Raw genomic sequence first — 16,708 nt, 5'->3', positions numbered from 1 at the left:
GAAGTGTTAGCAGACTAAAGTATAGCAGACTTTTTTCCCCAAAAACTGGCTTTTATGTGATATTTTCATTGCCTAAATGGAATCAATAGTAAAAATATTTAAAAATCTCTCAAGAATATATTTTGTACTGACTAAAAGTTTTTAAAAACCCATTTTGTAAATATTTTCAGGTTCAAATATGTTAAGCAGGTAACCTACAGGTTTGGATTCTTTAGAGAATATGTACAGTGAAGTTGGTTAGAATCATCAGCAGGAATTTGAAAATCGACCTGGCCCTTTGATTTCACTTAACTCTTTATTGAAAGATCATCATGCACATCTTTTTCTCCATTCATAATCTGTATTAGAAAATCGCGGGCTATTTTTATCAGAAATAACAAAGCTCAGCTGGCGAGCTCACTTGAAAGTGTGTGGGAGGAGTGAGTGCCGCTTATACTTTCTTCCAGCCCTTAGGGAGGAGGGTCAGAGCCCAAGTCTGGCCCCGAGTGGTTATTATACATTCTCTGAGCCATTTGCGGTCTTCGGTCCCATCACTTTACACATCATGTGAAGAGAATGAGGACATTGACTTAGGCGCAGAGTACAGTTGTGAACAAAACAAGTCCGGCCCTTACGGAGCTTACATTCTGTTGGAATGTATTATTATTGCAGTAATGAAAGTATCCAAGTACACGTTTTTCTTGGATTTGAACGAGGTCTGGAAAATTCAAGAAACCTTAATTTTAAAACGCTCATCCCATGTAATATAACTAAATCCCTCCTCTGCCTAAACAGATGTGTGCGTTCCTACAGATCCCAGCCCAGCAAAGATGTCCTGGTGATGAGTGAAAACATTTCAGTAATTTAGAACGACTATTGTTTATATGGCATATTTCTGAGATCAAGATTTCTTTGTGTAAAAGTCTGTTTGATGTTTGAATCTGGGACAGATACCATATTTGTTAATAAAAATTAGTATGGCTGGTATCTCTGTTGTCAGATGCAACAAGAAAAGTGACCATCAATGTGCCCCTCACAGTGCTGAGTACTTTCCATACAGCAGCTTGCTTGGCACTTGTATGAAGCTAAGGAGGTTATCAGTCGCCTCGTTTTGCAGAACAGGAAATTGCGCCATAGGTAGGTTAAGTAACTTGAACATCATCGTAGAGCTGGGAAGTAGCAAAACTGAAATTTGAATTGAGGCCGTCAGTCTCCAGAGCTGTGTCCACTGCTACGCTGTACTGCCCTTCCGGCCTAGCACGCTAAGCTGATGATAGTCAAGAAATCTGAGCTCTACTGTGTGACCTCCATTAGCTTTTCTTCTCATCTGTGTGCCTCAGTTTCGCTTTATACATAGAACGTTTCTTACGCCTTGGGTTTCTCTTCATTTGTCGAATCCATACATTTTAGATGTAACAAGTTCTTCATTAAAGATGGCAGAGGCATATAATTGCTGCCTGTTTCTATATAGCCGACAACAGGATTCTGGTAGATTTTATTTCTTCTTTTCTTCACTTGGCAGAAAAGAGTCGTTGAACAGCTACGGAAGAACCTGATAGTAAAGCAAGAACAACCAGACAAGTTCCAAATACAGCCATTGCCACAATCTGAAAACAAACTACAGACAGCACAGCAGCAACCACTACAGCAGCTGCAGCCGCAACAGCAGTACCACCACCACCACGCCCAGTCGGCTGCACCCTCGCCCAGTCTGACCGCTTCACAGGTAAAAGTGTGCAAGGAGATCGGGTGTGTAGAACCGGATCCTGCTTCCACTTACGTTAAGCTCAACAAGTACTAAACAAAAGTTCCTTTGTTTACTTTTTCATATTCTAAGTGGGATAAGAATCACTTGAAATTCATTGTCAGAAGGAAATAACATTACTAAGAAGCAAAAGTTAAATGATTTCCCACTTGTCCAAAGAAGGAGATAGTCGGTGGCAAAGGAAAATCCCTTCTCTGTATTAGAACAGAAGTAAAACCTTATTTTGAATGTCTGGAAGTATTTATTTGTACTTGTTCTAAAAATCTGGGTGACTTGACTGCCTCTGGAATTGTTTTCCTGGAATTCTTAGCAATTAGGCGTGGAGATATTCCAGGATCAGTCCCCTGGGGCCAGGTAGAAAGAGGCATTTAGAACGGTAATATATTTTTATTATTCATAGAAACAAAATATTCATGTCTTGGTCAGTATTCAAGAGAATATGAATCTGTTCTAATACAATGAAGGAAATCTGAAGCGGAAGCTACAGGTCTAAACTAGGACTAAGGAGTAGAAGCTTAATAACTCTGACTTTGTATAGCTGTGCAAATGATTTCACTGCAGTGGCCATTTAAACTAGCATTATAATGTAAGGCTAGTAAGGCGGTCAAGAGATACAAACAGGACATATGTGGGAATATCATTTGGTTAAGAAAATGATTCAAGCTTGATCTCCACACACTTAGATGTAACATGGACATACCTTTTAAAAATGAGACAATAGAGCAGTGATTCTTTCTTTCTTTTTTAAATTTTTTATTGGGGAATATTTGGGAACAGTGTGTTTCTCCAGGGCCCATCAGCTCCAAGTCGTTGTCTTTCAATCTAGTTGTGGAGGGCGCAGCTCTGCTCCAAGTCCAGTCGCCGTTTTCAGTCTTAGTTGCAAGGGGCACAGCCCACCATCCCATGCAGGAATTGAACTGGCAACCTAGTTGTTAAGAGCTCGCGCTCTGACCAACTGAGCCAAAGTGTGGATCTCTCTCGCCCACCAAGACCAAATCTTCACTATATCTTTATCTGTATAAAGAGAGATTGTGGTTTACAGGTTCTTCACTGTTTATAGACATTGGGCTGGCTCACATACTTGTGCAACGTTGTGCAAGCGAAGAATGAATTCCTTATAAAAATTCTAAAGCTAGTTAAGATTTAATAGAGGTTACTATATGCTGATGCTCTCCTAAGTGCTTTACATGTATCGTTCACACAATCCTAACTCCAACCCTAATAAGGAAGGCGATGGTCTTATCATCATCATCGTCGTCGTCGTCATCGTCATCTCTGTTTTTTTAGAAAAGAAAACTAAGGCACAGAGAGATCAAGTAATTACCTGAAATCATATGGGTAGTATGTGGTGGAGCCAAGATGTGAACCCAGAGGTTCTGGCTGAAAAATCTGTCCATTCACTGCTCCTCTGTACTGCCATACAACACAAAAAGGAAAGAAATGTCAACATTATATAAGTGCCACAGAAGGAAAAAGAAGAATCCCAGTTGTACATTAGATAGCTAGAGCCGTCTACATAATTTTTACCCTAATATCCTCCCAAGGCCATTTGAAAATCAGGTGTTCAAACGGACTTTTAAAACCTCCTAACCAGGACTTGTCTTTCTTCTGAAAGATTGCTCACCAGATTACTTTGGTAGAGTTCTAAACAGAGTTGGATCAGGTTGTTCTCTTTGCACAGTACAGTTTGATCAGAACATGTTTACATGGAAGGAGTGTGTAGACTTCATCGTTTCCTGTATGTAGGCGTTTTCTCTCTTAACCCAGGGCACGTTTCTGTTCATGTAACATTCCATGTCACACAAATCAGAGGAAATACTTACAGAATAGTTATTCCCTTCCTCGTCATCAGAGTTATATGCTGTTTTGGGATGGTGGCAGTGAGGGGCCTATGGCTATCCCCAAAAGAGTGTCGTGTGGCACCTCTCCATCTGGTAGCCCACCTGATACATTTAATTGATTTAGTTAAGCTTGTTTTATTTTGTTTTGTTTAATGCAAATGTTTCATGTTAAAAGCCCAAAGATCCCCTAAGTTCTGGGGTTTTGTTTTTAACAGTAAACTACCAATCGGTATTTATTGGGCACTCTCTGTGGATTAGCTTCTGGTGTATAAAGAGGTAGCAATGGTCCCTGCCTGGCATCTGGTATACTATGGTAATTATTTTCACTCATTCTGTAAATGTTTGTAAGCACCATGCTAGGCCATGTAGAGAGGATAGATTCCCAAATAAGACAGAATTTCTGTCTTCAAGAATTTAAAACATTTAGAGAAGGAGAGGAAGACATAAGCAACTAACAAGAACAAAATGAAAGGACCATTGAAGAACTGTGAACATACCAGAGGACAGAGTAATTTTGACTGGAGGGATCAGACAGTACTTCATAAGGAAGGTGGCATTTGAGCATGGCCTTAACAGATAGGTGAGATTTCCGTGGTGAGCAGAGGGGGAAGAGTTTCACAGATGCAGAGAACAGTGTGAACAAAAGTGTGGAGTCACAAGAGTGGATGCCTGCCCTGGGCCTAGCAAGGAGACTGATGTGGCAAGGAGTGCGGATTCCAGGAAGTGAGGCTGTGAGAGAGAAAGCCAGAAAGGCAGGAAGAGGCTCATTTGGGGAAGCCCCCAAGGCGTGACAAAATTTGGGGGTTCTTGGCAGTCGTAGGGAGTCACTAAAGCTTCATGGGGCCAAGGACAAATGGGAAGTTGTATATGGCACATATTAAATTTCTCAGGTCAAAAAGGCAATAACGGCTAAGTCGCAATCAAGGTGGGCAGGGAAGAGATGCTAGGAGGAGAAAGCTGTTGGATCAGAGTCGGTGATTAGCGCGTACCAAGTTGTGGAGGGTTGGGGGGGGCAGCTCCCTTTATTTAGTTTAACTCCAACTCATGCTCGTTTGTATATTTTGAAATTTTTTCAGTCTACAGGAAAAAAAACTGAAAGAATAGAACACTTGAATGCAGGCGTACCCTTCAGCTTATATTCACAGCGCTGTCAGTTTTAATGATGTAATACAAATGTAAAGATGCATGCAGTTAATAAAAGCAAACAGAAAATAAACCCTTATAGACAAACAGGCAGGGGTCTGTTTGTAGTTGTTTGAGTGTACAACAGTGACCTTCTGTTCAACATTAAACAGTCTAAAATACACGTGGAAGTTAATTAGAGTCCATAGTAATAATCCTTCTAAGTTCTGGTTTGTACGTTAGAGTCTATCTGTTTTAAAGCAATACCTCGTATTTGTAGGTATCCAACAACAGTAACTTAGCAAAAATAATAAATAAAAAGGATTTTGCCGTTAGTGCTTCGTGCCATGTATTTCTGCGTTAACTTCTAGTTCATGCAGTTTGGGTTTTTTTGACATTAACCCCTTCGTGAAGCTGTTGGGAAACTGCTCTCTTCTCTCAGAGGTGCTCATACTTGGACGGCGTCAGCCAGCCGAGAACTAATCACAGCTTCCATAAAAACGATTTTCTTTGTTGTCGGACACCTTTCCTCTCTGTCTTCTCTTCCTCCTGCCAGAACAGTTCAAAAGTTTTCATCAGTTTTGGATTTCAAAATTCTAGATTCTCTTTGTCATCTAAACTCTAACACTCCAAGAGCTTGGTTTATCTTCCTAATACTTAGACTAGAATAGACCTGGAGTAAAGATCCAAGCAATACTTATGTCAATAACCTGGTACCAATAAGTAGTTAATAAATGTATTTTTCAAAAAGTTTCCCTTGATGCATATAGCACGAGGTGCCTGTATATACAAAGAGACGTATATAAATAAATGCTAGAATACATGCAGTGAAATTAGCTACAACTAAATATGTATAAAGCAGAGTAAAAATGCTAACCTAAGATGTGGACAAGCTTGTTAGGCTTCTGTTTTTTAAGTGTTGCAGTTAATGGTAAGTAAATAATTCAGGTGAGTTTGAGGTTTTACTCACTTTTTTAGAGTACACACTTTAGGGTTGTTCAAACTATTGATAACGATTTACCTCAACCAAGGACGTTTCCAACAAAAGTACACTGACCTCTGTTAAAGCAGCACAATGTGCATATCTGTTTTTAAAATCTACCTCAGTGGGTCCTGCTAGTTAGAGCTTTACTTCCACAACCTGTGGGGGCACCAGGATTGAATGCTATCTCGTGTGACTTGCTTACCATGTCAAATGGTCTTTGTATTTAAATGTTTTAAATGGAAAGCTAGCGTTATTAGTAATATCACACTGGGTTAAAAACTCGTATTACAAATAGCTGTTTGGTACTGTAAAGTCAGTTCATGCTGCTACACTAATGCAACATTTTTAATGATAAATAGCATGTAGCTTTGTTTTTGTTTTATCACTGATAGATAGTAGATGGCCTGTACCCCCCAAAATAATATCAGCATTCCCCTTTTACTCCCATTTTACATTTGAGGAGGCAGTGGCAAAGGAAAAAGCCACTTCTGTGTTGTTGACTTAGAGAAGAGGAAACAAAGGATTGGGTGATTTTATTGACAGGCATGAGTAAGGATTGCTGATTAGGCTATGAGGGGTTGATGAGCCCAGGTCATTAAATATGTAGTTAAAAGAAAAAAGGGTAAAAGATTAGGTAATACGTGCACGTGTGTACGTGTTTCAGGCAGAAAATGGAAATAAAGAATTACCTAGAACCAGACAACTAATACACACGTACTTACATAGACAGTGAAATAGAGATTCGCAAGTGAATTTATCCAGACCTGTTTCAGGAGCGTGCAGTCCTTTTTACTGGTGTAGAGCAATGCTGGCTAATAGTGCTTCCTGCGCTGTTGGAAATCTCCACTGTCCAGTTTGGCACCCACTAGCCACGTGTGGCTGTTCAACATGCGAAATATGCCAGAGTGACTAACGAACTGATGTTTTAATTAATTTAAAGTTAAATAGCCAGATGTGGCTGGTAGCTACCAAATTGGAGAGTGCACGTGTAAAGAAGAAAAGGTGGAGTAGTATCGAAATCAGAACCAACAAGTGGGACCAGATAAATTTTCATGTTCCTAAAATGTCTGTATCTTGAGTAACTAGTAGCAATAGATAGATGTGTGTGCCATGTAATAAGGTTGTTTATATTTTCTTGTTTTCTGACTGGCTCCTTTAATTACTATAATAAAAAGTCTAGAAAAACGCAGCTTCAACGCTGCAGTACTGCTTATGGAGTGTCAGTCAAGCCCTCTCACCTCAGTTCATCCTCTGATCTATAAGGCTTTTGGAAAGGCAGGTGTTTGTTTCTACCTTGTCACGTTTCACTGAGTCTTTGATCATTTCTGCCGCAGTTTTTCAGAGAAAAGATTATAGGTAGTGACTCCTATCCCTTTGGTATCAAGAGCTGGTATTTACTATACTGGTTGGTTAATAGGTTTTATTATCTGGTATTTGGGATTTACTGCCTCTGAGGCAGCATTTATGCTAATCCTCATATGAGGTTCCCTTCCACCCCTTTAGGGTGACACTCAAAAGAATAGAAGACACTTTCCTTTTATCTCAGCCTTTGTGTCACAGGAGTTAGATAATCAGAATTACATGATGGCTTTCCTCCTATTGATGAGGTTGTAGCAATTAAGGATAGAGATGGTGTGTGCCTCATTGATTTGCGACTTCTACAAAGTTTAAATTAATTGAGAGCAAGCAAAGAATTAGAAAAGCCAGAAGAAATAGGTACACTCATCTTCTGTATCTATCAACTTATACCCCATTCACTGTTGAAAACCCTGTGCTCATATTAGTCTGCAGTTACTACTGTGAATTTGAAGCCAAGTAAGAACCCTGGCAAACTAGAGATTGTCTTTCTCTGTAGTAAAAGGTGTGCTCCATGTACACAAAAGAAATGTTGTTATACCGAGAAACTTGACAATGAGAATTATTGCTTTGTTTGTTTCTGGGGTTTCGCAGCATATTGTTGAGAGGGATCACACTTCAGTGTCCTAATATCTGTTCTCCATGTCTCCTAGAAGACTGTAACTACAGCTTCTATGATTACCACAAAGACACTACCTCTCGTCTTGAAAGCAGCAACTGCGACCATGCCTGCCTCTGTTGTGGGCCAGAGACCTACCATTGCTATGGTGACCGCCATCAACAGTCAGAAGGCTGTGCTCGGCACTGATGTGCAGAACACACCAGTCAACCTCCAGACGTCTAGTAAGGTCACTGGGCCTGGGGCAGAGGCTGTCCAAATTGTGGCAAAAAACACAGTCACTCTGGTAAGCCAGCAGCTGCTACCATGTGTGCCCGCATGAGAGGGTTCAGGATATGCGTTTAGAGAGTATATCCATTTGATGCTCCTGCTGGATTTTTCCGTCTCCATCAGTCTCCCATACCAAATTCCCCTTTGGGGCTGACTAGGGAATACAGCCTTCCTACCATCTGCTCAAATAACTGGAGAGGTGTCCTGACACCAACGACCAAAGCTCACTCAGTGCATTATCTGAGGTCAAAGTATGGCTTAACTGAGAGGAGAAATGTCCTTCACAGAGGCATTCACACTCTTTCATATATCTCTCCCTCCTATCCATGGCCCTTCCTGATAAACTGGAGTGTTTATACTTTCTGATGTTATATTACTGACTTGGAAAAACTCTCTGCTGAATTCTTTTAGTTCACTATCCGTTGACTGCACCCAGGAAGTACTGGAGTTAGTTGGGACACTTTAAAAATATTCAAGAAACTAAGAAATTAACAGTGTCCATGCCCAAGGTCTATCAGCAAAAAAAAAAAAAAAAAAAAAAAAAGTACCCTTGAAGAAGTACTTGAACAGAATTGTTCATGAGATTTCTAGGATAAACCATTTAGAAACTGGTGTTTTCAGAAGCTTGTGGAAAATAAATCCAAACTGTGATTGAAAAGTTCGTTTCTAAAATGGCAGCTAAGAGCTCTTGGTGGCTTTTGAACGATGACCAGTGACGAGTGAAACTAAAGAGCAAGAAAGTGAAGCTTCACCATTGCCCCAGGAATCTTTACAGAAGCAACCAGATAACTCAGCCAGATACTGAGAGTTAGAAAATTCTCTAAGGAATAAAGCCATTCACTATTAGATAAAATTCTTACATTAGGAAAGAGCCCATTTGGCCAGGCAGCAAGTTTGATTTTACTTTGGATCCAGTCTTGACTTCCACAATACATTAAGTGCCAGTGTTCTTGAGTGTCAAAGGAAATTGTCTGCGATTGCTGAGCCTGCGTGTTCTGCCTTAGGCGTGTGAGGAAACAGAAATGTGGTTGGTTCTCTGTATGGGGTAAAACACGCAGGTGGGAGAGGAAGACAGTTTCTTGAGGCTGTGTTAATTCAGATGGTTAATTCTATAGTGAAAGCTTGTAGCAAATACTGTCTGATCCAGAGAATAGTGATGCTGAAAATACTTTAAGAATGCCTAGCTTTGATATTGAACAATTACTGTCCCCTCTGGTTTATTTATCTTTCTCATTTTTTAGCAGGTTCAGGCAACACCTCCTCAACCCATCAAAGTACCACAATTTATCCCTCCTCCTAGACTCACTCCACGTCCAAACTTTCTTCCACAGGTGAGTAAACCAACGACAAGCCCAGTGAAGGGTTGGGTGAGACAAAAATCCTCATGGGTCCTTTCTACACGACTTGTAATCTCAGCTGCATTCAGATCCCATTTAGAGATTCTAGCTGCTGATTTCTGTACCATGAAGAAGCTTATTTTATCATCAGGGTCCCTTAGCAATGACCAAAGGCAGTAGCAGGGGGATGTAAGGAAAGGAAATTTTCCTAAACTTAAAAAAAAAAAAAAAAAAAAAAAAAAAAAAAATAAGATAATACCATTTTAAACTTTATAATGTTAAACTTACTGGAAGAATTTATCCAAAACCTGCCTGCCAGTGGGGAAGAAATGTAAATACCACTTTTTTCCCACTATGTGCCAAAGAAAGCAGGGAAGGAAATAACAGCCAAACTAACCAGTAGAAACGGTTCAGTTTTACTGTGGAAAGGGGTGGCATTGAGCATCGTACTTAAACACAAAGACTTGCTTATAATGATTTAGACTAGGGGTCTACTCAGGGAGCTTTCTGTCTGGGCCCAAGCAATTCTGCTTTCCCGTATTCTCCTGAGAGTGTTCTTCCAGCAATTGGGCTGAATTCACCATTCTCATGGCAGAATAGCAGGATTGCCCTCAGGACTTTGAGGGGAGTTGACTTGCCTGGTAGGAGGGCTGGGAATTCCTATCTGAGGCCCCAGAAGACAAAGGAATTTTGTGGTCAGTGGCTGTAAGTGATTTCTGAAGTCTTTCTGAGAAGGGAATAGGTGATGCTAACATGAGATAAGATGATTTTAATCATTTATCAGATAAATCCGTAATAAAATCCTTGTGTTTCAAAAAAGGCACTAAACACTATGGATATGTAAGTTTTCGAGACAGATAGTTCCCTGTCCTTAGAGAGCTTCAGACACATGTACAGGCAATTACAGGCCATTATGGGAAGTAGACAGCAGTCTAAGAACACAGAGAAGGGAGACCTAACTCCTTAAGAGTATGACAGAACATTTCCTTCATGAGTTGACATTCTATCTGAGGCCTAAAATCCTAGTAAAGTTAGCCTGTCAAAGTTTTGGGAGAAGAATAAAAATGCTCCAGGCAGAAGGCAGAGCATATACGCAAGTCGGGGATGGAGAGACGCCTGTAAGCTTAAGGAACAAAAGGAGATTTGGTGGGGCTGAGCTCAGTGAGCTATGTGGCTGACTCAGGCTAGAGTAAGAGATAAAGCTAGAGAAAGAAGCCCACTGGGCCAGAGCCTGTGGAACCTTGTAGGCTGTACAGGAATTATCCCAGGAACAGTGGGGAGCCATTAAAGCATTTTCAGACAAGCACTTGACATGACCAGATTTTTGTTTTAGAAAATTCCTTCTTGCCACTGTGTGGAGAATAGATGGGATGTGGTCAAGAGTGGGGAGGAAGAACGGTTAGGAGATGATCAGCAGTAATAATAGCTGATATTTAGAGAACCTTGCTGTGCGACACTAAACTACGTGGGCCCTTCACATGGCTGTGTGATCCTCACAACAACCCTAAGAAAGTAGGGTTACTCTTTTTTAGATAAGGTATCTAAGGTGTAGACCATGCATTTTAAATGGTGGGTCATGACCCGTTCATAGGCTATGAAATCAGTGTAGTGGATTATAAGCAGAAGTTTTATAATCAAATGAACAATGTAATAGGAAATATTAGTGTACATAGCACATAAGTATTGTTTCGTGAAGTTTTTATTTTATAGAGATACTGTCTATATGTGTGTACCGGTTACAGTGGGAAATGTGTTTCCTACTGTGTAACTGCTGCACCCACCACGTGGTCATCTTAAGTTGAGCTAAACATTCACAAGATTGTCAAGGGCCACGCTTGGCACCAGTCTACTTGGAACGATCGGGACGGAAACCAGAGCTTTCCAGCTCTTGCTCAGCATCAGACATTTTCTTCAGTGGGCGTCCCTATAGTAGCCCACAGAGCAATCTCTGCAGCTGACCAGGGATAGCTCAGGTGCGGGGAAATGAGACCTTTATCAGGACAGTGGGAGAGCCACCGTGGGATAGAAGCCATATGCCTCACAGGAGCCAGGGTATCTTATAACAATTTCACATGTATGACTTAAGATCCCCGCAGTGGACATGCCCAGTTAGAAGAGACACTCCACTTCGGGAAGCCAAAAGCATGGTGTCCCATCAAGTATTTATATTATAATTCTCCCCATTCAGGTTCAGTTTAGCAATAAGGGGTCATTTTTACCATAAGCATTGTTGCCTGGTAACATAGTTGGCATTCTTACCCTTATCAGGTTTCCAGGGGAACAGAGCTGGAGAGTTAAGTTGAAGGTCAAACTCATGCACGAAGGGAAAGGATTTTGCCCATAAGGTCACAGTTTAGAAAGTTTGGAAAGTACTAGCTTAGAGAGATCAGGTATGTTGCCTGAGGGTACGCAGCTAGTAAGTGGTAGAATTACCAAGGCTGACCCCATGGTAGAACAGTGGTAGAATTATGGAGGCAAGGCTGACCCCATGTTTTTAATCACCATTTCCTGCCACCGTCTCAGTAAGCCAAATCGAGGACAGAAAGTAGACATATTTGAGAAGGATTTAGGAAGTACAGGTGGAGTAGGAAGCATCAAGAATGATTCTGGTTTACTGAGCAAGTAAAGGCCATTTACTGCCGTGATGATTATAGGAGGAAAAGAGGGTGGGACTAAGAAATTGATGAGTTTTAGACGTGTTGATTTTGAACTTCTTGTGAGATTTCTAAGTACAGATGTCTAACAGGCAGTTGAATATATAATTCTGAAGTTCAGGAAGCATCTGTTCCTGAGATACAAGGATTTCTATCTTCAGTACATAGATGATCATTGAGCCGTGGGATGGGTGAGGGCTCCTGGGAGAAGTGAGGACATTGGGGAGAACAGGGATTCCAGGACAAAATCCTGAGAACTACTTACATTTAGGATTGGACAGAAGAAGAGGAAGCCCACAAAGAAGAAGGAATGGTCGTGGCCAAGATGAGAAGTTAAAGGGCCAGAGAACTGCAGCTGTGGATAGGAAGAAGTTTAGAATGTGAATTAAGGCCATTGGTGGCATTATCACCATAATCTGGGCACAAATTCTGGGTGAGCCCAGTCTCTGGAGTGGACATTTCAACTGAACATAAAGAGGCAGCATGGTATAGGAGAGGGAGCTGGCTTTGGAATCAGAAAAACTGTTCTAGGGTAGCATTTGGACACTCTGAAGAGCTGCTGAGACTTTTATAAGATTATATATCTTGAGATCTATAGAATTAATAAACCAAAATGAATGTTAATATTTGTACTAAATAGCATTTCACATAGGTAGTATAGAAGATCTGGCAATGTCTTACACTTATAGGACTTGAGAAGTTTCTTTCAGTGATACGATAATTGTTCTCTCTTTCCCCATAGGTTCGACCCAAGCCTGTGGCCCAGAATAACATTCCTATTGCCCCAGCACCTCCTCCCATGCTTGCAGCTCCTCAACTCATCCAGAGGCCCGTCATGCTGACCAAGTTCACCCCCACAACCCTCCCTACCTCCCAGAATTCCATTCACCCCGTCCGTGTCGTCAATGGGCAGACTGCAACTATAGCCAAAACGTTCCCCATGGCCCAGCTCACCAGCATCGTGATAGCCACTCCAGGGACCAGACTCGCTGGACCTCAAACTGTACAGCTTAGCAAGCCAAGCCTTGAAAAACAGGTACAGGCAAGAGTGTGCACCTGCTTTGGGCAATAGCCTTGCCATTGAGGCTGGACTGTCTCTAAATACATCCACTCAAGGGCTCTTTATACCACTGTCGATAACCTGTTGCTTATCGTGTGCTAATTTAGCCACAATGCAAAAGGGCCGCTCTTACTGAAGAAAGTTGGGTTGCCTTTCCCATTATCCTTGTGGATGGATCAGAGTCCTGTGTGAGTGAGCTCCCCCTGCTGGTTATGAAGCAGAAATTCACGGATGGGTTTTGCTATCCTCAGTCAGGAAGCATAGATGAGACATAAACAGAAAATGCCATGTTAGTTTCTGCCCAGTTAGAGTCCAGATGAGGCTATGACTGCAAGTCAGGAAGAATAAACAAAAGCAGGAAAGGGGTTTCATCTCAAAGATTTTCCCTACTTATTACAGATAATGAAGAGCTAAATGAAAAAAATTAAAATTTCTAAAAAGCATTCTTTTATCTCTAGAGGATGCAGTCATTTTAGCTCAAATGTTGAAGCCTTTCATTTATATTTCTAAAATCAGATTTTTCTCTTTAAAAACATGAGGCTAGAGAAATATACAGGTAACCTCCAAAAATGCTTAAGGGTTCTGTGACAGAAAGACTTTTAAAAACAAGAAAAAGGATTTATAGGCAGCCACCACATTCTATTTAAAGAAAGACCAGTGACAAAAAAGAGGAATTTTGCAAAGAAAAGCATCCTCTTGCATAAAGTTGCTTTAAAAAGTCATTGACCTACTTGTAATTGCTCAGGCTTGAGTTCTGCCTTATCTGAAAGTAGTCTCTGGTGACCCTGCATCTTCTGCTTCTGGATGGCTGATCATGAGTCAGAGAGGCTGGCCAGATGGCGGGGAGTGAGAAGGCTTCCTACTGCCTTGGGCTTCTTGATCAGAGGAACACGATGCACAGAGCACCCGGCTTTCCACGCAGGCAGCTCACAAACGCAGCAGACTTTTCATAGGAAGCTGGGTACCAAACCCTTGTGCTCAGGAAACACAAGAGAGAACACATGTCTGTTCCTGGGGAGCCTCCTCAAACCCCAGGAAATGCTGTTAGGAACGTCGAGGAATAAATTACTTACACATATTTTAGACCACAGGCTTTCAAACGTATTATCAGCAGAACTTCAATATTAAAGTAGCTCAAGCTTAGGCGTTTGTGTCGGGGAATGTTTGGCGATCATCTGCCCTCACGTCCTGTGCGGGGTCTCAGAGAACCTCTGAGTTCCCAAGAATGGCGTTTCAAAACGCTGTTGGAGATTGCTGAATATCATTTCTCTTTGACCTCTTTTTTACTAATGATATTTTTAGGATACAGGAATTGTTTCAGTTTTATCTTATTTTTACATTTAGTTTTTCTGATTACAAAGATAATACATATTCATTGTAAAAGGAAAATTCAAGCATTGCAGAAATATATAATGTAGAAGGTGTACCCCCCATAATCAATGAAGAAAGTAAACTGCCCCCATTGTCTTACCCCCCCAAAAGTTGCTATTAACAGTTTGTTATATTCCTTCATGTATTTTCACACTATGTACATACTAACGTTTTTCAAGCAAAAAAAAAATCAAATTATTTTGTAACTTGCTGTTTTTCTTATTAGATCTTGAATGTCTTTTCATGTCCTGGCCTTACACATTGATAGAGCTTTTAATTTTAGTCATAATTTAGAAAGGTACTCATGAATTCTTAAAAATTTAACAAAATTTCTTTTCTAGTGATAAATCTGTGGTCTCTCTTTTTGTTGACCTAATAGAGGAATCCAGTCATTGCTATTTTAGTTTAGCAGGCCACCTGGCATAACAGTATTACAGGTTCCCAAGCTCAGCAAGGATTCTCTTTAGACTGGACTCCATTCTCAGAATTCTCTTACTTCAGATCTTTCTATCCTTCTTTTCTTTTTTATGTTTCATTTCCCATATCACACTTATAGCCGTTCAGAGATCTCATAGATGGGCTAAGAGTGAAGCAATGTAAATATGTTGCCACAGAAGTAGCACTCACGGCCTGCTCGTAGTTATCAAAACCCGTATCCAGCATTCTCTCTGTGACCAACCAAGCTACGTGGGTTCCCTTCTGCTTTCTGCTGTTTCCTTTAAGGTGATAACATTCATTTAATAAAAATCTGATGATGTACCAGCTGCTAGGCCACATGTGATGTCTAACTATAATCCAAGGGCAGATAAATCAAACCCGTACCCTCACAGAGCTGACTCTCTGGTGCATTTGCAGCAGACATTGAGTCTCTGCGGCCAGGGGAGGGAGCCTGGCAAGTTGTGTAGTGTCAGAGGCTCCCCTCCTTGGCACAGGAAAGGGGAGGGCAGTGTCACTTGTAATAGGAGTGGTCTCACTTCTCCCTCTGTCGGGCATCACCAGCGTCCTTACCCACCCCAGGTAAGAGGTCCCTTGTCCCTTATTAGAAGCCACATTATCTTGTGGCTCTGAAAATGCGAGTGGTAGAGTTTAAGAGCTTTAAAGCTAGAAACATATTTTAGGCAGAAAAGCAGATCAATCCAGATGAACTTACAGTCCCCACACCCGAAAAGCAGATCAATCCAGATGAACTTACAGTCCCCACACCGCTGCCTTTTATGTCCTTGTCCTTTCCAGCAGTCGGGAAAGGAGGCTAAACACCTGTTGATGATGGAATGACATCAAGTGTTTAAAGTCCATTGGACTCTGTCTGGCATGGTTAGTTCTCAGGATTTATGCTCATGTCTTATCCACCCCACCCTACTCCCTACAACAAAGACCTCTGTGTGTGTCCCAAGGCTCAGCTACGGAAAGAAGTTCCAGGTCCTGTAGGGAAAATCGCCAGACTGCCACCCATTCCCCTCCTTCCATATATATCTTGCATAGGAACCTACACAATATCCTCTGAAAACGGTGTACTTTCAAGATGAGAATATAACCTTATGTGTTACCCTCAAATCCCAGTCTTCCCTCTTAGTAAACTTGTGCTGGCGACTCCTCACCCTCCATTTAGTACTGATGTTAGCATAGGGAAAATACAGCCAAGGGACCAAACAGTGGGTTTTGCTTTGCCTTCGGTACAAGTTTATTTAACCTTGATTGATGAAACTATTTGGACATGTATTTATTTGCAAGTACCTGACTTTGATTATTCATGCGGTCATGTCTCAGAAAGTGGAATTTGGAATTTAGGGTATAAATGGTTAACTTAGTTCTAGTCTTGTCCAGAGTTTTTTTATTTCTATCTTTATAGTACCAAAAGAACAAGATTTACAAATTCAAATAGCCATGGGTGTGAAGCTGGAAATATAAATGAGTAAAGCAGCCTGGACTTTTTATTTTTCCATTTTCAATGGGAACATGAGTATAAGAAATATCCCTCTTTTATTCTTAATTCCTCTTTGAAGGAGTAAGACATGCATGATGAAACTGATAATTTGGCCTTGGTGTCAAGGAGACAGTAGCAAGTAGAAGAGACTGTGATAAACTGCAAAGTAATGTACTCCATCCCCAGGAAGCAGCTGCTTCTTGACGATAGCCAATTTTTATCATACGGAAACTTTTTCAAGAAAAGCCAGAAATCCAGATATTTTGAGAAATCACCTAGTTTTTAAAGGTATCTCTTTAAACACCATGTAGGCAAAAATATATATATACAGAAGGGTCAAAAAAATTATTCACATTTTAAGAAAGGAAAAAACTATTAAAATTGCAGTACTCAATATATACCAATAACAAAAGATGAATACAAGT

The 16,708-nt window shown here is 40.9% G+C and overlaps 1 protein-coding gene across 20 annotated transcripts in view; it reads left to right on the top strand.

Annotated features, from left to right (window-relative positions):
• The window catches only part of PHF21A (PHD finger protein 21A), a 164,008-nt gene that overhangs the window by 121,246 nt on the left and 26,054 nt on the right, over positions 1 to 16,708 (top strand). For 12 of the 20 annotated variants that reach the window (XM_074336283.2, XM_088789553.1, XM_088789556.1 and 9 more), the window contains 4 exons: positions 1,502 to 1,705; positions 7,702 to 7,953; positions 9,179 to 9,268; positions 12,671 to 12,964. In XM_074336283.2, the coding sequence (XP_074192384.2) occupies positions 1,502 to 1,705; positions 7,702 to 7,953; positions 9,179 to 9,268; positions 12,671 to 12,964 (840 nt within the window). The remainder of the gene's footprint in view (positions 1 to 1,501; positions 1,706 to 7,701; positions 7,954 to 9,178; positions 9,269 to 12,670; positions 12,965 to 16,708) is intronic. The other 8 variants (XM_088789554.1, XM_088789558.1, XM_088789552.1 and 5 more) reach the window with 4 other exon arrangements.

The sequence above is a fragment of the Rhinolophus sinicus genome, chromosome 14 (assembly GCF_057876585.1).
Source record: "Rhinolophus sinicus isolate RSI-liver-muscle chromosome 14, RSI-T2T, whole genome shotgun sequence".
Taxonomy (NCBI): Eukaryota; Metazoa; Chordata; class Mammalia; order Chiroptera; family Rhinolophidae; genus Rhinolophus; species Rhinolophus sinicus.
Note: the sequence above shows the minus strand (reverse complement) of the source record. Positions and strands in the feature narration are given on the sequence as shown.